At 34.0% G+C, this 26,910-nt stretch overlaps 1 protein-coding gene across 22 annotated transcripts in view; it reads right to left on the reverse strand.

Annotated features, from left to right (window-relative positions):
* The window catches only part of SLC10A7 (solute carrier family 10 member 7), a 248,533-nt gene that overhangs the window by 141,297 nt on the left and 80,326 nt on the right, over nucleotides 1-26,910 (reverse strand). For 18 of the 22 annotated variants that reach the window (XR_012006083.1, XR_012006078.1, XR_012006079.1 and 15 more), the window contains one exon: nucleotides 26,566-26,604. The exons of 1 other annotated variant lie outside the window; for it this stretch is intronic. Coding sequence is in view for 14 of the 21 variants with exons in the window: in XM_072773508.1 (XP_072629609.1) it covers nucleotides 26,566-26,604 (39 nt within the window). In the remaining 7 variants the exon portion in view is untranslated. Of the gene's footprint in view, nucleotides 1-14,629; nucleotides 15,712-26,565; nucleotides 26,605-26,910 lie in introns of those variants that run through there. 3 more of the 22 variants (XM_072773523.1, XM_072773518.1, XM_072773525.1) reach the window with 3 other exon arrangements.

Raw genomic sequence — 26,910 nt, forward strand, 5'->3', positions numbered from 1 at the left:
TCTCTCTCTCTCTGTCTCTATGAATAAATAAATAAAATCTTTTAAAAAATAAAATAAATAAAATAAAATGTGTATTAAGTGTTTGTGTTTTCCTCCTACATATATATAAAACTTTTTGACTCTCCTGAAATGACCTGAATTCACCAAAAACAGGTATTTCAATACTAATGCAACCTCTGGATACCAGTGTGGTGCCCAGTGGTAAGGTCAGCCAGCCCTTGAGATCAAAAAGCAAAATAAGCCAAAATGAGAGTAAAAATAATTCCAGGAATTATGACATTTTCCTTAAAATGCAAGTCTGCTTTAAAATTACACATTAAATGGGTGCCTGCGTGGCATGGTTGATTGAGCATCTGACCATTAGCTTTGGCTCAGGTCCTAAGCTCAGGGTTGTGAGATCAAGCCCTGTATTGGACTCTGTGTTCAGTGCACAGTCGGCTTGGGATTCTCTCTCCCTCTCCTTCTGTCCTTCCCCTTTGCACTCTCTCTCACTCTCAAATGAGTAAATCTTTTAAAAAAATAAAATCACACATTACATATTTAAAAATATCTCAGTTTTGCCTATAAGAAAATCAAGATTCTAGAGGCACCTGGGTGGTTCAGTCAATTAAGCATCTGCCATAGGCTCAGGTCATGGTCTCAGGGTCCTAGGATCAGAGTGTGTGCCAGGCTGCTTGCTCAGGCAGAGTCCGCTTCTTTTCCCTCTGCCCCACCCCATAATTCATTCTCTCTCTCTCTCTCTCTCTCTGTGTCAAATAAATAAATAAATAAAATCTTTAAAAAAATTAAAAATTAAATTTAAAAAATCAAGATTCTTAATTATAAGATTATAGAAAGAATGATTTATATTTTTAAATCTTTTTATCCAGCACAGAATAATGCATTTGAGAAACATTTCACAGTGAGGTTCATGGTAATGATGATTATTCAATAGCTACTTTTACATTTATTTGTCTTTAGTGGCTTTCATTATAACAAAAGTGAGGAAAAGAGTAATTTCTAGTTTCTATTGTTTTATACTGTCACTTAAACCTGTGAGTTATCCATCCCTAGGTGTATTTTTTCCCATATAGAGATGTAAGTCATTCACTTGCTGGAATAAAACTTACAAAATGAAGTTCATTTTGCTTGCCAAGTGCAGATGAAAGGAAGAGAGGGAAGAAACAGTTTAGATGTAAAAGGCACCTTTTTCCCTAACTCCTGAACTAGTTCACACAATAAAATGAATAATTTAACTACCTGAAACTTCGTATGTGCAGAACGCTACATGCAGACCAGTGGCATTTTCACTTCAAATTTGTACAGTCTTTAGTCAATACCCTTCATCTGCATTTCTAACACCTGCTTCCGTCAGCTGTGAAGTAGGCTGTTCTCTCTCTGGTCGCCTTTTATCTTTACTCTGTCCATCCAACACAAAAAAATTGCATTATAGAATATAATTACTTGGCCTAAAAGAGAGAGAGAATAATTCACATGATCTTCTGAAAGGTATTTTCCTCTATCTTATCAAAAGGTAATTTTAAAACAAATTACAATTAATGTTGTCATTCTTTATAGTGTATGTCTCTTTCAAACGCTAATATTAACTTTGTACAGCAAAAATAATAGTATCTACACTCCTATGCAATGAGGATCTGTTTTAGAAGCAAAAGAAAGTAAAAATTAAAGGCAATGTACTGTACCATTTGTAAAGTACACAAATATCTCTTCTAAGTTTGTCATTATTGTGCTGTTATTAAAATGATGCTCTTTCTAGCTTTGCCTCCTATCACAACCTATGTTTATGTATATCGGTGTAAACATTAGCCAAGTTTTGAGTGTCAATCTACTGTCAATGACTCACATTATTGAAACAACTTGATAAGGACTTAAGTCAAACACTTAAAGGCTGAGATTCTCCAATTTAAGAAATTATCTCAAGAAATGAGAAAATATGGGCAGTAACTGGGAAAAGAACTGTACTAAAATGGGCAATTTCTGGTTTACTATCATTCTGTTTCTGTCATAGCACTTAATTAGAATGTAATTATTTTACATATTATCCAATTCCCTATTTAATGTAAACTTCATCTGGGCAAGGATTGTGCCTGGCTTGCTCACCAAGCCCCATACCCCAGCAGGGGGACACCAAGGTGCGATCTAAAATAAATGGCAACCCAAAATTATTCATAAGGCTTTTTACAGGGTTTTACAACCTTCCAGCCGAGTTCAAATTCTGCCAGAGACTGACATCAAGTTCATCAGTGCTCAGGACTCACTGAGAAAATGCCTGTGCCTTGAGAAACCACAGAGATATTTGGCCATTTGACTTTCTATAGGACCTTGTGTACTACTCATGAATAAAATACCCAACAGGGGAGGCCAGGAAAAGACAGAAGTGAAAATCAGCTAGCTGTGGGAGCAGACTCCTCTGCAAAGCCTTGACTTAACAGTCCCCAACCCAGTATTCTCATTCCTAATGCAAACACTAAGTAGTGAACTGTGGAGGAAACAATAGATGGAAATTAAGCAATGTCTAGAGAGTGATTAATTGAACAATTCAAAGGAGATTTAAACTTCTGGACTCTTCAAGGAAACAAAAAGCTAAACTTTATGAATAAAGAGACCCTCTTAAGAGGGTGAAAACAGTGTGAGTCAGGATGGAGTACCGAAAAGTTCAATTCATAGAATAGTTGAAAAAAAAATTTTTACTGCTTTCTGTAACTTGAATTATCCTGTTTTAAAATGGAACTCCTTCAGCAAATGATATAATGGAAAGTAGAGCATATGAGGAATAATAGAACTGGATTCTAGCAGTGGTTCTTCTCAGTACTAGCTAGACAAGCCTGGACAAACCAACTGACCTTTTGGACTCTGAATTTCATTATTCACAGTGACAGAAATAAGGACAGCTACTATATATTATTTACTAACGTGCCAGACCATCTACCAAACATTTAACACAGACTGTCTCCTTGAACCTGCATAACACTACACAAGGTTGGCATCATTGCTATCCCTAGGGGTTGGAGGCACAGTGAGGGAACACAAACCTAGGCACTCTGACTCCAGAATTGGTCCCATGTGAAACCTGAGTCTCACAATCCTGTGCCCGTCTCCCAGGAGAGGTATGGGGTTAAGAAAATATATGTAAAAGGGCTTTGAAACCTAGAAGGTGCTATGTAAGCAATCCAGGGAACAATCTATGAGAGCACCCTGAGATTGTAATGATTATGACTGTAATTGTAATGTGCTTATCTCCATAGCTACCACCCTGGTTGGAGTCACTATAATCTCCCGGCTGAATGACTGCAATCATTCCCTAACTGGTCTCTTTGCTCCTGTCCTTAATTCTGCTGTCCATTCTCCAAAGAGTGGTCATTAAGTGAGATCTTGTCCCTGCTTTGCTCAGAACTCTCCAGTGTCTTCCCATCTGCCGTGAACTGAATTGTGTGCCCCTGGCCAAATTTCCATGTTGAAGTCCAAATCCCCAATGTGACTGTATTTGGAGAGAGGGCCTTTAAGAGGTAATTACAACTAAATGAGATCATAAGGGTGGTGTGGGTCCCTGATTCAAAGGAGATTAGTGCCTTACTAGAAGAGAAAGACATCATTCATATTCCTCTCTCCTCGCCCCACCCCCATGTCAGGGCATGGTAAATAGGCCACTGTCCGTATGCCAGGAAGATATCTGTTCCCAGGAACTTAGTTGGCCAGTATCTTGAACTTGGACTTTCCAGCCTCCAGAAAACTGCAAGAAATAAATTTCTATTGTTTAAACCAACTAGTCCATGGCATTTTGCTATGGCAGCTCAAGTTGGCTAATACACCATCTCACTCAGATTTAAAACCAAATGCCTTTCAATGGCTCACAAGCCCCTAACTGTATAATCTGGCCCTTTGTTACATACCTGAATTTATTTCTATTGCCCACCTTGTTGTGGCTTTTCTCCTACCTGAGTATTTTGCACTGTGGGTTCTTTCTATATGGAACACTATTTCCCCAAATATCCCTATGGCTTGCCCTCCTACCTCCTTTGAGTCTCTGCTCAAACATTCTAAGAAAGACTGTCACTTACCACCTTTTAAAAAAAACTGCAACCCCTCTAGCTTCCTCCCTATCTTCCTCTCTTTCCTGCTTCATTTTTCTTCCATATGCTCTGTATTTTATATATACTTTTATATATGTTATATATTTTATATATATTATGTATTTTTATATATTATATATTACTTTATATATTATATATATAAAATATGGAGCATATATGTGGAGGAAAGGGAGGAAGGGAAAGGCGGCAAGGCATATATATATGACATTATATACATATTTGTTATACATTTCAGTTGCAAATTTATGTATTTTATAGTTGTTATATCCCCTAAACTAGAATGTAAGCACCATGAGTTTTTGTCTGTTTTGTACATTTTTGTAGCCTCAATACAGAGTAGAATGAATGAATGAATGAATGAACTAGAGAAACTGCAAGTATGCCCAGATGGCAGCTGCCTTGTGGGTACAGAAGAGGGGGCATGGCAGGAAGCTGGAGAAGAAGGCATGGCTCAGGTCAGACAGGACCTTATAAGCCATTTAAGGGATTTTGATATTTATCCCAAGAAAAACTGAAAGATTTTAAGCAGGAAAAAAATAACATGATCAATTTACATTCTTCAAGATCAGAATTCTCACTGCTAGATGGAGAACGGAATGGAATGGGCCAAAAAAGAAGAAATCCAGAGCAACTTCCACTATCATGATTAATGCACATTTTGGTGTCTCTCTATTCAAGGATTTATAAACCATTAACATATACTGATGTAGAAATAACTCCTTGCTCACCTTATTACAATTGTGTTTGCAAAGTTCCCAATACTATCTCTCAAAATTTAAATGTTTCTTTCCTAAATTTTTTTTTGTTCTGAATAATCCCTGAAAGGGAAATGTACTGACATAATGACTTTTAGCAAATTCTAATTACTCAGACCCCAATTCATAATGTAATCAGTACTTTGAGGTTGTACAAAACATATCTCTGATTCGTAAAGGTCACGAGCACCCTAATTTTCTGAGATTCTTGTAGCTATAAATTTGGCTAAGAGCTTGGATAGTATGGGAAAGAAGATAAGTGAGAAAAACACTGGTGATTTAACCTCTAGTGTTCCCTTAAGGACAAACATTTGTCACCTTGACAGCAAGGTGAAAGGTTTGCAGCGAGTGTGCTTATAACAGGGCTCTCTCCGTTCTCTCCTCCCTGGGGATCTGTGATTTCTGAACAGGCATTATCTGAACAGATGATGATGATGACACTGAGCCATAGAAAGGGTTGGGGAGGAAAAGAGGCTGAGAACCACATAACTCAGAGCCTCAAACTGAACCACTGCCCCAGGGACCATCACAAAGATTTACCATTTGCTGCTCTTCTTCCTAAGGTTCCACTTGAGGCTGGAGTAATCAACCCTATAAATTATCAGAAAACATTCAAACAGTGTCCAATATTAAGAGCATGGATCCCACTGCAGTAACTATGTGTGTGCTATAGAGCTGAAGTAGGTCCTAGCTTACTACATCTCCAGTTTCTACCCAAGCCTCTAACATTTAGAGTTTTCAATTCTAATGTGAATGTCTGCTACAGGCTTACATCAGGTGCAAAAGTGAACCTGATCTTTACTCCTGATGAATACACAGAACCCATATTAGCATTAAGATGATGACACCCAGGGATCAAAAAGAATAAGATCTCTGTTTTGGCCTATAAACTAAATTGCTTACACTATTGTCAAAGTGAAATAGGAGATCTTTGGAAAGCTAATAACTTTTAAAAAAAGAATTAAAGTTATTAACTTATGAGCATTTTGGGTTCCAATTTAATTTCAGGGATCAGGAGTATTTATATCTGAGCTCCATTGATGGGTGGAATTTTGTCTATATTATTTCACACTTTTACTTTGAAAAATATCCTCAGCTGAAATTATATAAAGTCAAAATTGAAGCTATCATCCATTCTAATGAATATTCATTCATCACCTAATTATCATTTACTCTAAGAACAGTCAGAAAGACCAAAATTATTTTTAAGAAGAAAATAAACATTTTAACAGAAGGAACTCAAACAAATATAATTAATAGAAAGTAAGGTTCCCTACTACGCCCAGAAGTGAATAGGAATGGAATGGAGTAGCAGTAGAGAGTTGGAGGGTGGGACACAGAAAGGATGAGATCAGAAGTTAAAAAAGAAGAATGAGGAGGAGGAGGAGGAGGAGGAGGAGGAGAAGGGAGGGAGAGAGGGAAGGGGGAAGGAAGGAAGGAAGGAAGGAAGGAAGGAAGGAAGGAAGGAAGGAAGGAAAGATGGATATTAATGGTGAACCTAAAAGGATCTATATTGGTTTAAGATCCATGTGTCTTAAAAAAAAAAAAAAAAAAAGATCCATGTGTCTTTCATTCATGAAGGAAGAACAGATAGCAAACATGTCCATCCCTGGGTATCTGCCACTGGATGTCCCTGTACCACCATGTAACTAATACCTATTGAATCAAAGTTAATCATCTCACTCAAAATTACTCTTTTGCTTAAACTTCCTGGTTTTGTTCATTACACCACAGTTATTAATCCTAAAACCTTTGCGTCTCCAGTCTGTTTATGTTCCTTGCATTTCCTGGTTCTTCTACATGAAGATATCCCAGACTCTTTCATGATACACTTGGCCAGTAAAAGTCTCTAAGGACGAAAATGACATTATAGTTATATATATATATTTTTAAGATTTTCTTTATTCATTCATGAGAGACACACACAGAGAGGCAGAGACACAGGCAGAGGGAGAAGCAGGCTCCATGCAGGGAGCCCGATGTGGGACTTGATCCTGGGACTCTAGGATCACGCCCCAGGCCGAAGGCAGGTGCCAAACCACTGAACCACCCGGGCTTCCCTATAGCTATATTTTAAAAACAAAAGCCCTTACCTATGAGATTCCTGTGAAAATATAAAGATGGCTAGGGTTTGCTTCAAAATAATACCAAAGTGGATGGAGTACAGACGAAACAAGACTGGAGTGAGTTAACTGTTTAAGCTGAGAGATGGGTATGTAAGGTTCACTAACATTTGATCTGCTTTCTAGAAGTTTCAAAGCCTCTAAGAGGAAAAAAATGTTGTTTTTAAGGAACCAGGGGTTTAGGAAAATATTATATCTAGGGAGTAGATTTTATAGAGAGGGTTTTTGGCAGTAGGGTTGGAGAGGGTCTTGGCATAATTTTTTTTTTTTTTACAATTTTGTTTATTTATTTATTTAGAGTGTACATACATACAAGCTGGGGAATGGGGAAGAGGGAAAGAGAGAAAGAGAAAGAGAGAGAGAGAGAGAGAGAGAGAGAACCTGGAGCAGATTCCACACTGAGCACAGAGCCCAACCTGGGGCACCCCTTTTGGCATCATTTCTAAAATAAACTCATATTAGCAGCAACCACTTATGATGTCTTGTTAATATGCTAGACACTCTGCTGAGCATCTCAGAGACTCAATCTTATTAAATCTTTTTTATAGCACTGGTAGGCAAGTATCCCTGGTTCAAAGCCTGATAGTAAGACTTTCTGTACAGGGCCTCCCATACAGTAGGCACAAGGTCAATGTTAGCTTTCTAAATAATTGAATAAATGACTAGGAAAGCTATTCCATTTTCTTTTGTGCCTGTGGTTCTTTCTTTGTAAAACATTTGATAGGCAGTAGCCAGGGCATTCATCATTGTTTGTCTAGACTCAGAAGAGCCTATTTCCCAGTCTTTCATGTACAATCTCAGCAAGAAACTCATTGCTATCAGGACATTTTTCCTAAGACAACACTTCTGGCATGATACACTTCTTGAAAACTCCTCAGAAATGCCTCGCAATCTCAAGCTTAGCCTCTCATTCAAGGCTTTTCATAATGCAGTCTCACATAATTTCCACCAGTCAACGAGAACTGGCTTACTCCAGTAAACATCTTTCCTTTCACTGTCTCTTGCCTGCAACTGCCCATTCACGCATTTACTCATTATATACTGACTGTATGTACCAGGCACTGCCATTGTACCTATATACAGAGAAAGGTAACAATAAGCATAACAGGTATGGTCCCTGTCTTTGTTGGACTATATCTACTTTCAGGTTGATCTACTACACTTGGGTTGTTCTTGATTTTCAAGATCTTACATTTCACATCTTCCAAGAGTCCTTTCCTGATGATTTTACCTTGCCTTGTTCTCCTTTTCTTAACTAAGAAACTCCTTTTCTTAACACATTTAAGCACTTGATTATATTTTATCTTGTTTTTCTCTAAGTGTTTAACTTAGGCATATTTCATTTCTTCAATTACACTACATCTCTTGAAAAAGAAATTGTGTCTTATAATCTTCATCTCCCACTGAATGTACGTCAACTGAATTCAAGGATGTGTATATGGCATGTCCTTAATAAACAGCTTTTGGTATTGAAAAAGAGTTTGGAATACTAAATCAAACTAACAATAGACCAAGACCTAATTTACCTCCAAAAACAGATACAAAAAATCTCTAGGGAAAAAAAGAGGTATACAAAAGGTATAGATAGCTATGCAAATGGAAACAAAAGGAACAAAAAGGAAAATTTCTGCTGTATGGTTTAAGTGCCTCCCAATCATGCATAATACAGTTGGCACTCGAACCAAAATGTGAGGGCTAAAGGCATCAATCCGGGATGCCTGGGTGGCTCACTGGTTGAGCATCTGCCTTTGGCTTAGCGTGTGATCCTGGAGTCCCAGGATCGAGTCCCACATCGGGTTCCCTGTATGGAGCCTACTTCACCCTCTGCCTATGTCTCTGCCTCTCTCTCTGTGTCTCTCATGAATAAATAAATAAAATCTTTAAAAAAAAAATAAAGGCATCAATCTCCCTTGCAGTTGCAAATCTGAGTTATAACTTTGACTCCTCAAAAACTTTACTAATAGTCTACTAACAGTCTACTATTGCTAATATATTATATTTAAAAAATACACTAATAGTCTATTATCGACCAGAAGTCTTACTGATAACACACAATTAATACATATTTTGTATGTTATATGTATAACATGTTTTTTCTTTAATTTACACAGTCTATTTTCTTTAATTCTTATATTTTGTAGAACATAACTGAGACCAAACCATAAGCCAAATTTAATAGGGCTCTGCTAAGATATCAATAATATTGATTAAAGTAAATGAAGTCTTTACTTATTTAAGTTTTTTAAAAGAAAAATTCTTTTTCAACAAAAGCATAGATTAATATTCTATATAGAAAGACTACACATACCACACACATCTTTTATATTTACTTAAAAAGAACATTACTATAAATTAATCATGCATAAAAGTGTAACTAAAAAAAATCTAATAATTTAATTGGCAGGCTCTTCAGGTCAAATACACCTTCCCTACAGAAATTCAGCTATGACAAATATTAGACTAGGCCTTCTTCTATGTATTACTTGTCCATTTTGGATTATACCAGATTCTGTCTACAAGACACTAACATTATAAGTCATCAAAGACTAACCCTACTAGATAGATATTTGAATAAAGAATCAGTAATAGTAAGACCTCCTTTGTCCTAGTCTGGAATAAAGACCCCAAATTCTATTTATTCTGCAAAACTTCTGATACCATCCCTTGTGGGAGATACTCCCTATTCCCAGTACCTTAGCTATGATCTAGGAGAGGAGAAGCTGTGCCTGGGGATCTTTGTACTCCTCCCAGTAGCTACATTGAACCCACTATCTTTAAAGTACTCAGTAAAAAATAACCTTTCCTAATATAAGAACAATTGTGTATAAGAATATGGATGAATAAATATATATATGAGTGTATATAAAAACACTAGAAGTTTTTTCACATAAAACACATAAAAAGTCTACAAGTAGTTATTAGACATTAATAATATATATAACAAATATATATTTAATGTTACCTTAAAAACATTATTTTTCCAAACTACATTTTTTTCCTAAAATTCCAAGCTCTTAACAAGTAAGGTATATTATCCATATTCCTCGAAGAGTCTTTTCTTTGAAACTGATTCTCAGGCCTACTTAAGTCATTTTGCCTTGATTCCTTTGTTTTCATCTTCCTTCTGGAAGAGATAGATACCTATTTCTTCTGAGCTCTTATGGAGTATAACTTGGACAAACTTAACTCAGAATATGAATTAGACAAATGAGTATTTGGCTAACAGATGGCACGGTTAAAACTGTTAAATAACTTTTGATATATCTCTATCATGTATCACATGGTCTAATAATATTATAGAATTTCCTTCAATAGCAACAGTCTTTGAAAAATCAAAATTATAATTCAAAATGCCAAACAGAGGTGGTAAAAAATAAAAAAGATCAATGAAGAAGAAAACCAACAAAGATTGATAATTTCCACAGTGAAGTTTTGGCTTGAGACTAGTCAAAACTTTAAAGGAATAAATGGGGCAAAAGAAGAAGAATGTAATATAACTATCATCAGGTTGATAAATGATATGATAAATGAATGATAAATGAAAGATAAAACCCACCCTTTTGGGTTTCATGTTTAAATGTCCACTCTTTCATAAAATGATGACAATAAGAAGTGGTAGTTCTTATTTAGCAAAATGCAAAACTAAAATCATTAGGTGCTCCCCAAAATTTCTTCTGAAATTTTACTGATCAATGAAATTCAAATGTTAGAAAATCACTGACCTAGTTAAACTACCATGTAAGAAAGACTTGTCTTATTGAAAATAATCTTTCAAATGTGACAGATGTTAAAGCAGATAAAAAAATTTATAATAGTCCCATGGGAACAGTTGTTAAATGCAGAGTAAAGCACACAAGTTAAAATCCTATTCAGACTGAAAACGAATGGACTTTCAGGCACTTCTAGTATAACAGTATACTATTTTCTGAAGGACAGCTTTTATACATATAAGGTTGCATTTATTTTCCTGGCAATGTCAGCATTTCTGAAGGAATATTATTAATTTATTAATAATAATTTCCACAGTGTTGGAAAAAGCAAGAAGTCTACCATTATAAGAGAACCTTGTTGTAAGTAAAATGTTGTAAGTAAAATGCATAAGTGCTAATTAAACAACTAGTATTTTAAAAACAAAATCCCTGACCAGCTGATCATGTATGTATATATGACTGGAGAGGATTAGAATCGTAAGTTGGGCTATTACTTAAAATAAATATATCACAGTGAAGACATATGAAAATATTTGATCCCATAGTATATTAAAAAAAATAACTGGAAAATACTTTGCCAGTTAAACATCTCTCTCCAGTATTGCTCAACAGAACTTTCTCCAATGAAAAAAAAAGGTTCAACATTCTGTACTGTTCAATACAGCAACCAGCAGTCACAGATAGCTACTGAATACGTGAAACGTGATTAGTGTGACTGAGGAATGAAATGTTTTATTTTATTTTATTTTAATTAATTTAATTTTAAACAGCCACATGTGGCTTGTGGCTACCATGTTGGTCAGTCCAGCTATCTAGGTAATACAAAATGAAAATATTAATGTGTCTTCCCTATCTCTGAACTTGGCAATAAAGGAAATGCCTTTGCAACGAAGACATGTAAAGTCACTTTAAAACATTAAAATGGCTTCAATGTCAGCAAGATTTCACTTTAAGGTATGGTGATCAATTAAAGGGCAAACCAGTCAGCGATGGAACCACTGAGAAAATACCCAAAAGTAACTCTTAAGAACACATATCTAAATACCATTTAGGAAAGAAGATCCCTGGTCCAAATGGTGAACCTGTCTGTTTCCAAGAGCAACATACCCATGTTGCAGAGCCAGATCCATATACTTAACAACTGCCTGATAGAATCAAACAGAATTTATTTCCCTACCTCTCTTTCCTCTAATTCCATTCCTACCAAATGAACTTTTTAAAAATATATTTTATTTATTTATTCATGAGAGACAGAGAGGCAGAGACATAGCCAGAGGGAGAAGCAGGCTCCTTGCAGGGAGCCTAATGCGGGACTTGATCCCAGAACCCCAGGACCATGACCTGGCTGAAGGCAGACACTCAACCACTGAGCCACCCAGATGTCCCCTACCAAATGAACTTCTCATTAAAATATCTTCTCATGTGGATTTAGCCATGAAGACAGAAGGCATCAACCCAACTGTCTATGAGTTTCTCATAACAATTTTTTCCACTCTTAACTGATTGCTCCATAAATTGTTTTCTGTGAATATGATCAATGTGAGTTCATCCCTGTGAGATGGAAGCATAGAATCAGTTTCTGAAACAGGACCACTGTAAATTTACAAAGTATATGCCACCTACATCCCTGGCAATGAAAAACTCAATGTCTTAAAAAAATGGATGATTCAAATAGTCAAAGAAAAAAACCAGTAATATTACTGATTCTGTTTAGGGGTGACATCGTGCCAAGGAAGGATTGAAGCCAAGAAAAGAGATCTCAGATCTTGGAGATATCAAGAGTGATTTCCGGCAGAGAAAGAAAAACTTATTTAAGAACTATGTGGCAGTCCTTTTCTTGAAGGAGAAAAACTTCCCTTTCTAATTTGTTTGTCTTCTTAAAAACATACCAAAATATATGTTTTAGGTGACTCACTACTTACAATTCCCATATAAAAATGAAGGCCAGCAACATCTACAAAAACTATCAGAGATGCACAATGCTATTTGAGAGTTTCATTAGTTTATGATAATTTTGTCACTAGAAAACCCATAGTAATTATGGCACCAGGTTGATAGAATTTTTTTTTTTTTTTAGAATTTGAAAAAAAAAAAACAGACACAATGGAAGATTTGCTTCAAGATTAAGGGTTATTTGTTGAGATTGCTCCTTTGGGACATCTCAATGTTACTTTTCAAATATATCCAAAAATTCATACAAAAAAGAACAATAGTATTCTGATACAAGAGGAAGTATTCTTCCAAATGTAGGGAGTTTCCACTGTTACACACTTTAGCCTTTTATTTTCAACCACTTGTCTACACCAATGGGAGTTTTTATTCAGTTTTATTTAGAGCTAGAAATTTAATCTTCTGACTTAAACAACTGTTTGGCTTGAAACTACATGAGATATGAACCCAAAATTCTATAGAGACATTTAATGATACAGAATCAGGACTCAAGCATTTTGAGAGAAAAAGCCCCCATGAACTAAAGGACAAAAGGAAAAAGCCTTTATATTTCTTTCATGTTTTTCATCATCTCTACTCATTGTCTTCTTTAGAAGTAGAAATAAGCAAAGAAAAAAGCTAACATGTCAATCTTTTTTTTTTGTAAACAAGAAATAACCTTTCTTCTTGTTAATTTTAGTTACTAGAAAGACTGAAAAGCTGTTCTGTTCCAAATCTATATACCTCAGTAGTTACTGATTAGGAATTCTGAATGGCTTATTGGGCTGCTATTACAAATAGCAGATGGCATGAGTGTATTTTTTAGGTTATCATAGGGAAATGGGACCAACTTTCCCACCAAAAAATCATGTCTGGTTTACTATACATCCCTCCTTGGAGTATCTTAAAATTCTGTCTCTTCTTTCTCCATTATATAGAGATATATCACTCTCCAAACCTCCTCTAGGCCAAGTCACATCTCTATTTTCTATATCTCACTTAACAAATTTTAACCCCTGACAAGATAATAAGACCAAAGTCAAAGCAATATTCTTTTTTTTCCAAAGCAATATTCTGAATTATGAAGCTACCAAACTCAAATGCAGAAGGCTGTAACATGACGCTTCTAAAGAAGGAACTGCATTAGCTTTCATAGCTGTCATATCATGTTGCCAAGTTCAAGTTATCTGCTTCCTCATTATTACCTTGGCTTTCTTCTTTTCTTTCTTTTTATTTTTTGGTCATTTCTATTTTCTAAGTACTTTAAATGACTGTCAGATATGGATTTGTTTTTACATACCATTGATTTGGTTCTTCTATTTTTCAGACTTATATTTTTATCTCTCCTCTAGGATACTGTACAATTTTTCATCATTGTTTAATAACTCAGCCTTCTTTTGTCAATTTAATTATATTATATATTTCACAAACTGTTAAAAATAAACTTTAATGATAAAATACTTTTCCTTAACTGCAACAATTCTCTACAATGCCATATAATGGCAATCATTTATTATATCCTCATTTATAAATTTCCCACTCTATATATGTAGCAATCACACTTGTAGTATTTTTTATGGAAAACTTTCTGACATATTTCAATGATAAAAGCATATAGTTTGGTAATCTATTACATAGGGATAATCTGCCATAATCTACTCACAGAGAGTTATTATAAGAAGGAAGTCTTATAAATTACTCATTATTACTTAGATATAACTTATAATAATGAGTTTTCACTCCCATTCTAAATCAACATGGTGACTATAAAGCAATAAAATTTTGGCTATAGCATAAGTTTTATTGAAACTAAAAGCTTACAATTTAAAATCATTTTAACAGTAATAAAAATTTGGGAGATAATCAATTAAAGTGATACTGGAATTTTTGTCAAACTAATTCAAAATTTAATTGTAACAACTAACATACATTTAATTGTATATCATATACAAAACATTTTACAATCTTAGATATAAGAAGAAAGATAAAATAACATTCATTGAATGATTTCTATTTATTCATTTAACAAATATTTTTGGAGTGCTTATCACGTGCCAGGTACTCAGGTGATGTCGATACAGTAGTGAACCAAATCAACCAAAACAACCCAAACCAATACATACCTTTATGGAGGCTTTCATTTGAATAAAGGGAGACAGTAAACACAATAAATAAATATGTAATACATTAGAAGATATGTATTTTAGAAAAAAAATTAAAAGAAGAGGATGATAAAAACTGCCAGAGGTGGGCGAGGTCACTGTTTTAAGCTAATTATACTAACCAGTTATAATCTTGATGGAAAGTCTTTCTAAGAGCTAAGTAGCCACTATCAATAAAAGATGGAAGCAGTCTTCAAGGGGCAGGCAGTCTTTCAAGAGATGGACATGATATGAAAAGGATGAGAATAGTGTAAGCAAAGAGGTGAGGGGAGAGGGAGAAGAGCAACTCAACAGGGAACACAGGAACGAAAGTAGGGTACCAGAGAGGGGGGGATCCTCCTCCCTCTGGGAGGATGGCTGAACAGCCAGCAAGGTGGTGAGCAACTAAGAGCCACCAAAGGCATTGGGGTATAGGAGTGACATATAAAAGTAGTATGCGAAGTTAACCTCACAACAATGTACAGGATAGCAGTAAGAAAAGAGATAGAATGTATCACGTTGGCTTTTGGAAATTACCGAAAGTCCAAAAATGTTAATAAACATTACTTCTCCTAAATGAAAAATAAAAAGAACAGCATTAGCTTTCAAGTAGAAACCTAGGAACATTTTAGAAAATAACTACTTACAAGAGAATTATCTGATAGACAAAAAATTAAACCATAAGTAATGGCCATTAGACCAAACATTGCTATAAATTATACACATGGTGGACATTTTTAATATAATTTCTCTACTTATTAAAAACCTCACGGAAAAAGCTACCCAGAAGTAGCAAATAAGTATATTGTCCTGTCAAAAGAGAAAGAAAACGTATACACTGTGAACTCATGGTATAACCATCAGTGAACATGTAAAACATGAATCAATGTTCATCTGTGATGCTTTGATGTTAGTGTCCACCATGTTCACATCATAAGACTTCTTCCCCCGATCAGTAGAGCCTGTTTAATTATAAAAGTTAAAGTCAAATTGATCAGATTTTTAAAATTATAAACTTATTGTTGAAAAGTCCTCTATTTAGAAAGCTATCAACTTATTCTATAATCTTCCAAATAGAAGCATTTTACTGTCAATTTGTGTGACTATCTGCAGATTAATTGATAAACATCAAAATGAACTTTCTATAATTTTTTAAGATTTATTTATTTATTTATGATAGAGAGAGAGAGAGAGAGAGAGAGAGAGAGGCAGAGACACAGGAGGAGGGAAAAGCAGGCTCCATGCAGGGAGCCTGACGTGGGACTCAATTCTGAGGACGCCAGGATCGCGCCCTGGGCCAAAGGCAGGCGCTAAACCGCTGAGCCACCCAGGGATCCCTAGCTTTCTATAATTTTTACTCTTCTATGTACATATCCATTCACACTTCAAACAAATAATTTTATCTTAAATAACTGTATTAATGTCACGTATAATATCCTAAGATAGATAAAAATTTAATTTAAGAGTCATGAACACTGATCTAATCATTTTCAGGGACAAGCATATATGTCACTATGTAGATATCAAAGTAAAACCACAAAACTGGAATTACATGAAAAAATAAACAAACAAACCCAGGAAGGACAGTGAAGACATAAATTAACTTCTTTGTTTAATGACACCATAATCAGGTCAAGTGCTTTCAAACTTATTTGTATTTACAGAACTCACATAATGGGCTTTGCTTTTTAACATACTAGATATACCTGGTATATCTGTTAGACTACAAAAATAAAAAGTATTGCTAATACCTTGGGCTGGCCAGGCTGTGGAGCACTGAATTCCTCACACATTCCTAGTAGGAATGTGAAATGGTACAATGACTCTGGATAACGGTGTGGTGGTTTTGTACAATATTAAACACATACTTACCATATAACTCAGCAATTCTACATGTAGGTATTTTCCCCAGGAGAAATGAAAACATACATCTACACAAAATCTGTACACAAATACTTAGAGCAGTTTTATTTATAATTGCCAAACACAGGAAACAATATGAAGTTCATCAACCAGTCAATTCATAATGTAATACTATTTAGCAATAAAAAAGAGTGAGCTACTGATAGATACATAGAACAAAAAAGATGAATCACAAAAGCATATACTAAGTGAAAGAAGCCAGACTCAAAAGGTTACACACTGTATGATTCCATTCACATGACCTTCTAGAAAAGGCATAAGAAAAGGATAAGAAAAAAATCCAGTGATTGCCAAGGGCTAACGTTGGGGAAGGGGACTGACTACAAAGAAAGAGTTTTTGGAGGAAATGGTAATATTCTTTGTCTTGAGTGAGGAGGTCGTTACATGATTGTATACATTTTGTCAAAACTCACAACTGTACATCTAAAATGGGTCAATTTTTCTGTATAAAAATTGTATCTCAATAAATCTGACTTAAAAAAATTTTAAACTTCTGTCGATCAAAAATCATCTCTTCTCACCCACACACACAAATAAATTCAATATATGTAATAGAGTATTCATATCCTCAATATATAAAGACCACTTTGAAACCGAAATAAGCATCCCAATTAGAAAAGTAAGCAAAGGATATGAACAAATAATCAACAATAGACGAATCTCAAATAGCCAATTAATAGATAATAAAAGATCAACTTCTCAAAAAATTATAATCAGGATTAAAATATCAGTTTGCTAAAACTTAAAAAAATAATAACCAGAGTTGGTGAAGATAAAGGAAAATGAATATTTCTGAACCTACATATGTTAGGATGATAATTTTCTTCAATATTTCTGGATAGCAATTTAACAGCATCAACAATCTTGTAAAAGTTCATAGTATTTTACTCAGTTATTGCTCTTTTAGAGATTTTTCATAAAAAGGATAAATTAAAAGGGAGAACCACAAATATCTATGTCCAAAAATGTGAAATCTTTTTTAATAATGTAAAAGAATATAAACAACCCATATATCTACCAATGGAGAAATAACTAAATAAATATCAATACCTCATTCAAAAGAATATTATACAGTATATTATTTATTATATAAAGCAAAATCAAGTTGTCAAGGTAGAAATCAGAAAATGAGGAAGTGCTTATATATGTTGTTAAAGGGTAATTCAGAAAATAAAATCGTCTATATGATGCAATACCACTTTTGCTAACTATATGTAAAAAATACAAAGGACATACACCAAAATGCTATGACTAGTTATATCTAGATGATTCTATCTTGATTTTTCAAAAGTTCTATAATAAACATATACTACTATAATAGTTTTTTAAAGTTAATTTTTAACACAGTGTTCCCACAGAATAAGTTATATTTGGTTAAGATACTTTTGTAAGTAACTTTTGTAAGTCAGCTTTTGATATACTTAGAAACTGAATCTGGTCTCTGACAAATTGCTTTTTAAAACAGCTAAGTTGGCGGACCCACAAACCTAAAATCTAGTTTTCCTTAAAGTTGTAATAAAAATGGAATGGCTTTTGTTTGTTTTGTGATAACTGGAGATGACAATCTACTACTTTACTTGGAGTTCTACAGTTAAAATAAGTGGTCTTCAAACTTTGTTGAGTTCAAATAATCAGTTGGTGACTAAGGAATCAGTTTGGGGAATCATACTGGGACAAATGCCATGGAAATCCAGGAATTTTTATACTCCTTGATGCCTCATATATTCCTTTTTTTTCTTCTTCTTGATTTCTAGAACCTTGCCCAGAGCCTAGCACATAGTAGGAAGGCCATAAATGTTTCATTAAATAAAATTGATATAAGGTCAAACAATGATGTGAGGTGAGTTAGAGCTAAAAAAAAAAAACCCTGATGTTTGATTTTTTTTATTTCAAATTACAATCTGCCATTTCCAATAACACAGATTATTGGTTTTGAGAAGTGCTAAATGTTTATTAAAAAACCTGATTCCTCAGTGGAATTCAGATGTCTAGCATTGCTTTATCATAAAAACCAGTAATTAAAATAAAAAGATTCTTTTTGGTTGGTAGAATCTAGAAGTTGATATGGTTTATGCAAGCTCAGATGCCGTCCTGCTTCTTTCCGTATGTCCAGATTTATTTTGGAATGGCAATGGGGTCTGAGTCAATGACGTATTTTAATAATGGAAAATTATTTCCTCCTCTCCCCTGCCTGCCATGGGATTTGATGTTCTTACCCTGAGAATCTGTAAGGCAGCTGAAGACACAAACCTTGCTTGGCTCACTGCATTATTATTCCCAGATCTCCCAAATATTAGCTTAATAAATAGATTAATCATAGTAAACTTTTAGTATGGAGAAATGAGAACTATCTACCACATTATCATCAATTACTAGTTAGTGGGTGTCTCCTACTAAGTGCCATAAACTAAGCAATCCTGTAGTAGGCTGAATTTGAATTAAGGAAATTTAGTCATTTTAACTAACCACCAGGATAATGTTTTGTAGGAGGCTCTTATAAGTATCCTACCTCCCCATTTATAATTATTTATTTTTATCTAAATGTGTATAGGAGCAAGTATTTTCCAGAGTGATATTTTAAAAATTAATAAAAATAGAAATGAAAGTACATGGCATTTCTTAAAGGGTAATAAAATAACTTCAGTCAATTGGCTAGTTCTACACCAGTAGATTTCTTTAAATAGTAATGAAATCATTGCTTTAAAAAAATCCATCATTATTAAAATAAAAAAAAAGTTGCCTCAGCCTCTACCAAAATTAGATTTGTAAGTTGCTGGTCATTCCTATAATTAAATCTATGTCACAAATTTGCAAGAAAAATGGTCACTGTGACTAATGTATTTACTTGCTACACAAGTCCTGTCAGACAACACAGACATAGCTAAAATGGAGTAGGTAAGGATTCTATACATTTTTATTAAGTAACAAAGACCATTTTTATTCACACTGACTGCTCTTCAAGTCAAGTAAGAGTTTGTTTTAGAAACAAACCCAAATATAGCTATCACAGGGTTTTCCTTACTCAAGCATTACAGCATATTTTTACCTCTACAAACATGACCGACACACATGCATGCTGCTTTTCTGGGCAAATGTCATGTGGAAAATAACTCTGATGAAAGAAACAATAACATGTTCAGGTTGCTAGAGTCCCTGATTCTGGGGATTTCTTCATTTGACCTCCCCCAGTGGTTTTAATTCAAGTCTGTGATGAAATGATTGAGAAATGACCTGAGAGAACAGTGTTGCCCAAAGTGGAAGTCAAAGCAAGATGACTTAAAGGACACATGAGCAGAAAATTCATGATAAAACTTGCTCTCTTTTCAAAAAATATTTTCAATCTTTTAGATTGCATGATTGTTCTTGGTTTGGTACCAGCACTAATTTTACTTTTTATCAAAAAGAGGGCAGGCTTTGGACTTATGTTCGCAGCAGAGTTTAGTTACAAATTAATAATAGCTTTTTGTCATTTGATTTCATTTCGGTTACCTTCTACTCATAACAAGACTGTTTATGCGTTGATGTCAAGTTTCACTTTGAAATAAAGTTAAATTTTACAAGTGAGTTTCAGATGTGCCAAGCTGGCTCAGTGGGTGGGGCATATGACTATAGATATTAGGGTCGTGGGTTAGTACCTCATGTAAGTGTAAAGATTACCTTAAAAAAATAAAATCCTTAAAAATTTTTAACAATAATACAAATAATATGTCACCATGGCAAAAGTCATAAAAGTGCCTGAAATTTGGAGGACACTGCCTTGAAGGCAGTTCTTGTCTTTCTGCTTTCTTAAATCTTTTATTGTACTTATGTTTTGTGTATTTGCTTCAGTATCTAGATAAGGGCCTTGACTCTAATGGACTCTAAGTATATGTGTGTTAATTTTATATTCTATTTTTCTATTTTGTGCCATACTGTTAACTGAACCAATTGCATTTTTTTAAAACAATAAGTAGTCTGTTCTCAACAATCCAACTTTTATGATATTCATTTGCCCAAAAAGATGATTCAATGAAATACATAGCATGATGATGGGTGCCATTTTATAAAGGGAGAAACCAGTTTTCCATTGTCTGAACATAGTTCATGAGATATTTTAAAGCCCCAAACAGGTTATCTTAAATCCTGGTTTTATCGAGTCCTTAGCAATAAAGGATGAACTTGAAATAACATCCTATAACGTTGTAATGAAAACTGCTTAGAACTGCAGCTGTTTGTTTTGGCATGTAAGCTCAATGAAAATAAAAACCTGTTCTATAAATGAGTCATGAACTTTTGGGGGAAAACCAAGATCTCAACTGAGTAATTTGGGTTGATCAAGATTTTAAGCAAACTAAGAAAAAAAATCAGCATAGTTTTCAGTGTTACATAAAATGAGTATTCCAAAAATATAAATCAAATTAAAAATTGACATGCTAAATTTAGGTGAGAGAAAACTAAGGTAACAATTGAGTCTTCTTTGGTTACAACCCTTCACCCTCTTCATTAATGTTTGAAATTCTTGCTGATTTTTAAAAAGCAGTGCTGCACAGCAATCAATGGATAACAAAGTAAATGTGCTTCCTTTCTGACCATGCCAAGTATGGCTCAGTACATTTTTGTACAAGAAAGGAAGAATAAAACAGGGTGGTAAACATACATCCTAGGTTATTAAAACATGGCATTTGCGTTTGGAATTTCTTTTCTTTTAGCAACTATAACAGTATCAGTAACTATCCAAATCTTACTACAAAGCTTGGTAGTAATGGTGGAACAGCCAAAGCAAAGAGGGAAGACAGAGCAACAATAGGGTAAGGGAAGAAAACTATGTTCTGGGCTAGTTCTTCAGCTAAGGCAAGGAGTTCCTTTTAACCCTTATCCATCTTAGAATAGCTTCTGCTGGTTCCAGTAATGCAGTAATGACTATTTTAAAAGAATTACATAAAAGAAGCCCATTTTTTTGATACTTTAAGTGAAGAGATTTAGAAAGTAAACAGTAACTCTTACAGATCTTTCTTAGACTTGGTGTTATGCATTCACAAAGATGATTTCACTTTTTGTATCTCTTTGGTAATGTTTCAGAAATCCTTACATTTGTGAATTGCTATAAGGTGTGACACAGTTATCAGAAGCTCATTTTGGCAGCATCAATTTTATTACTCACCAGGGTTTCCTCAGGAATTACCAGACTCCCGGAAGAGTTACTAAAAATCATAAAGTAGGCTGAGGAACCTAAAAAGAAAAAGTTCTACCTTTTCCTTTTAAACTTTAACCTGTAATTCTTGAAGACATGGAAACACTGAATTCAGCCTCCAAACCAAAAATGCCAAAAGTCTAACAAAACATGTGATCAAAATTTTTTTCAGCACAGTTAAACCTTTTTACATTAAAGAGAAGATTTTTCAGTTGGAATTGTTTTAAAAGTTGCCAATATCTATTTTTTAAAAGATCTTTCTTTTGATGAGGAAGCAATACATGAGATGGTTGAACTTGAAATGCCTGGTTTTACATAGTAAAAATTTTTTATAGATAAGATTTTAGTTATTCAGAGTGGTGACTATCAAATTTTATTAAAATCTCATCAAGTGGGAAATCTTAAAACACTTATTATGCTCACAATTATTGTAAACAGAACAATTTAAATGAGAGGAGGAGATAATGACATTAACTTCTTAACTTAAAGCAATCCTCCGTGGCATGATTTTAAAATATTCTCTTGGTCTGAAATTTATGTAAATTGAATTCATCTATCATTGGTTATTACCAGCCTAGCTACATAAAAAAAAAGCAACAACGCAGTTCTCTGTAACAATTAGTTGTTAAAAACACTGTGTTTTAATTAGACCTGGGACATTATTAAACTAGCTATAAATATGTACAGTATTTTATTTGGTATACCCAGATGTCTAAAAATCAACAAAAATGCTCTCAGAGTTCTTTCTTCAAAAATTCTTCTAATAAAAGCCTTTCATTCAAAGTTTTGATGTAATCTGAAGGTATTTACTTCAGATTTTTTCAAATTCCACTATGTAAATACAAAAGAAATGGTCACTTATAACCAGAGAATAATCAGAGAATCATTAGTCAGTGGTAACCAATTCTTCAGTTTATGGATGTCCCTGAACAAAAAAAAATCATGGCAGAGCTTGGACAAAACTTAGATCATACAAGTATTTTATACAGATTATCCCATTTAATTCTCACCACAACTGTGTAGTTTCAGTACTATCTACACCATTTTATATACAGGGAAGGTCATGTAATTAGACTAGTAATTCAATCAAGCAAGGATTTAAATCAAGCCAGTCTGTTTCCAGAAACCATATTACTACCCCTAATCCTAAATTTTAAGAACAAGTTAATAATTTCCATTCATAAAGAAAATTCCAAAATTCTCTAACAAGTACCACCCTTTAAGAATAACAAAATAAGAAACAAGGGTTGGCAAGGATATGGACAAAAAGGAACACTCCTGCACTATTGGTGGGAATGTAAGCTGGCATAGCCACTATGGAAAACAGTACAGCAGTCCCTCAAAAAATTAAAAATAGAACTACCCTATGATCCAGTAATCACACTACTGTGATTAGGGTACTGAGTACCCTAAGAATACAAAAACATGAACTCAGAGGGATATGTGCACCCCTATGTTTATAAAAGCATTATTTATAATAGCCAAATTATGGAATCAGCCCAAATGTCCATTGACAGATGAAAGGATAAAGAAAAGGTAGTATATATGTACAGTGGAATATTATTCAGCCATAAAAAAGAATGAAATCTTGCCATTTGCAATGATTTAGATGGACCTAGAGAATATTATCCTAAGTGGAATAAGTCTGTCAGAGAAAGACAAGTACCATATGATTTCACTAATATGTGTAATTGAAGAGAGAAAACAAATGAGCAAAGAGAAAAAGAGAGAGAGTTTGTCATGATGAGCACCAGGGGATGTATGGAGATGCTGAATCACTATATTGTATACCTGAAAATAATGTAACACTGTATGTTAACTATACTGGAATTAAAATTAAAACAATAATTTTTTTAAGAGTAAATTAAGTAGAAAAGAAAAGAATAACAAAATAAAACATGAAGGTTATGATTTGGAATTTCCTTCCTCTAAAATAAGTCCTTTTCCCAAGCCCAACTCAAACACCAGCTTCTCCCTTAACCCTTCTCATATCATTCAACTGAGATTAATCTCTTTTTTTGAATTCTTGGCAATTGCTGTACACTGCTTATAGACAGAAAGTGTCAGTTGTCTTTTAATATTCATTGTCTTCTTTCTTAGTAATGGAAACCCCAATTTTTAGCTCTTAGCAAATTGCTGCATATCCACATCTCTCCATTGGCTAGGTATGATCATTTGAATAAGCTATGCAATATGATATTACTGCAAGTATACTGTTGGAATTCCAGGAATGTTGTTTAAAGAAAGCAAACTTAGATTTTAGGAGCACTCCTCTGTGTCTTCGCAAGGTAAAGACTTTACATCCAGGTATCTTTTGGGCTAGAGCTCCAGCAGCTGTCTTGGACACTGAGGCAAGCTTAAGGAAGGAAAGTGCATGCTGTGGAGGATGGAAGACAAAGATAGGCATATCTGTCCACAGTGAGACCATGAAGCCACCATACAACACATGGTAGTCTCCTTCCAGGTTTTAGTTAATGGAAAAATAAACCTTTATCCTGTATATGCCACAAGTATTATTTTTCTGTTCAATAATCTGAACCAAATTCTGGCTGGTTGAGCCCAGACTCAAACATAGTCCATAAGGTTTGTTGGAACGATGAAGGGGAGGGTTGGGGAGGAAAGAGAATTATTATTTCTTATAACACTAGAACAAAACATTTCCAGTCATCATTTTCATTCTCAAACCCTTTCCAGTAATTTCCAACTTTGGGAAAGAAAAAGGAAGGAAGAGAATAGGTAGGAAAAATGGGAAAAGACACTTGTGCCTCTCTGCCAGTTCCTCTCCTCTCTTCTCTACTAGCTAAGTCTTACCATACTTTAAGGCCTGGCTCAGTGAAATTGCTTGTCTGACTTTTGAATTGAGTGCCTATCACCTGTGCCATCATACATACACACAATCATACATCATCTAGTAACATCTTTTGTGTAACTTGTTAACTTTTTACATTGTATTTCTTATTCTGTGTCATCTCCATAGCACAGTGGGACCCACATCCTATTCCTTGCATCTTCCACATATTAGTGTGGTAGGAGATCAATAAACACTTTTGATTACTTGAGTTAAGGTAAGAAAAAAGATGAAAAGAGGAAACAGAGCAGGAGACTAAGGAGTTAGAATGCTTCTCAGAAGAAAAGAGCATAAAAAATATTCCAAGGAGTCCCCAGAACAAGTTTTACCTCCCAGGATCTTACCAAGAAACGGGCCTAGGAGAAAAATATTCTGATATGGTTGTTCATCGTTGATACAATCAGTGCAAAACTCAAACTATACTTAGGGAGCTTATCTTCCAACTAAAGGACAGTACATTTTGCTTTAGTTACTCAACTGCCTCAAATGTATTTTCTCAATTACCGTAGACATTTTAAAGAGTAAGAGATCTAGCTTACAAACCATGTTTTGATAGTAGACATATAAGATTCCAAACCATAGAGGAAAAAAAAACTGGCTTCCAATAAGATCATATTTTACAGATATTATTTTGTCAATTGTGACAATATACAGAAAATAATACTTAGATGAAAAAACAATTTCACAAAATATTACTGAGTCTGAAATAAGTAGCTCAAGAGCTAATTTTCATTAAATAGACACTATTAGCTCTCTTCTAAAACCCAATAATAATAATACAGCATTGGGAATCACATTACTACTTCTTTAAAAATAAGACATACCCTAAGCATATATTTTGTAGAAACTACATCATTAAAGGCTCTATGACACTGGGACCTTAAAAGCTGTGTAGCACTCACAGAATTAACACTATGCAAACAATACACTTAAAAGCTTCAGCTACATTCAAATACATACAATCATAAGTGACATAAAGAATATTTTAAAGAGCAGTAATTAATATTTTGCCTAGATTCATGAATTATTTTATACCCCACTGATTTTATTCTCAATTATCACTGTACTTCATATCTGTCACTGAATTATGTACCTAAAAATAAAATATTCTAATTTGTTTTCATGAATTTCGCAAAGTTTTAGGGAGGCTATAAATAAAAATATTCAACTAATGGAAAACTCAGTTTCTTTCTCATTCTTTCATCACACAAACCAAATCTTTGTTACATCATTATCTAAAAAACAATGATTGAAAATGCTAAAATAGTATTGTCATAATAATCATACTGGCTCTACTTATGAACACTGGACTATTTTTTAACCTCTATACAATTTACAGCTCACATGTCAAAACAATATTGCATTTTCTTGCAAATTACTCAATTATTTTCTCATTTCAAATTTTTTTTACAAAGATTTCTCAGAAGTATCCATGACAGTAGCTTCTTTGACAGTGAAGTGTACAAAATAAATGACATGTCAACAAGTAAATTAGCATTCCCTTTCTGACCAGCTGGGTCATGTTTCCTTTTCAAAATCCCTAGTCCCATAATACAAAATAATAATAATCTAAAAGACCTCATTAAATGATCAATATATTGACATAACTTCTATAAGGAGACACACAGTGTTTTAATTGATTCCTTAAATCCATTAAATGGTATATTAAACCCCAAACCTCCAAATTATATTGTAAAAGAACATTTCCTTTATTTATCAAATAATTTTTCAGGGTATGCTTAATGGCATATAAAAAGATTCAAGAACTTTTACACTTAACTAAATGGTAAAAGAAGTCCAATTTTCACTAAATCTTTCATACAGACAACATCACAACAAAAGTTATAATAGACAAGTTAAACCATGTTTACTTACCAAAAAACTTCCAAAGGCTGAATTAAATATTGCAGCTGCCTATAAAGAAAATAAATGGGGGAAAACACTCACTGAAAGTAAATAGAAAAAGGAAAAGCAAAGATTATCATTCTCCCATCCCCCACTACTCAAAACCTTAAAACATTGACTCTATAAAGCAAAGTTAGTCACTGCTTACAAAAATTGCCAGTGGCCTGTACTTTACTAAGATAGATGAGCTGCAGCTTATGAATTCATAAATAATGGGTCTCAAAAGCAAGCAGAACCTATATGAACCTATATGACAGTACCAAAGAATCATCACCAATAGTAAATCAAAATCTTGTTGTTATTGATTTTGCTATT

This window comes from Canis lupus, chromosome 13 (assembly GCF_048164855.1).
Source record: "Canis lupus baileyi chromosome 13, mCanLup2.hap1, whole genome shotgun sequence".
NCBI lineage: Eukaryota > Metazoa > Chordata > Mammalia > Carnivora > Canidae > Canis > Canis lupus.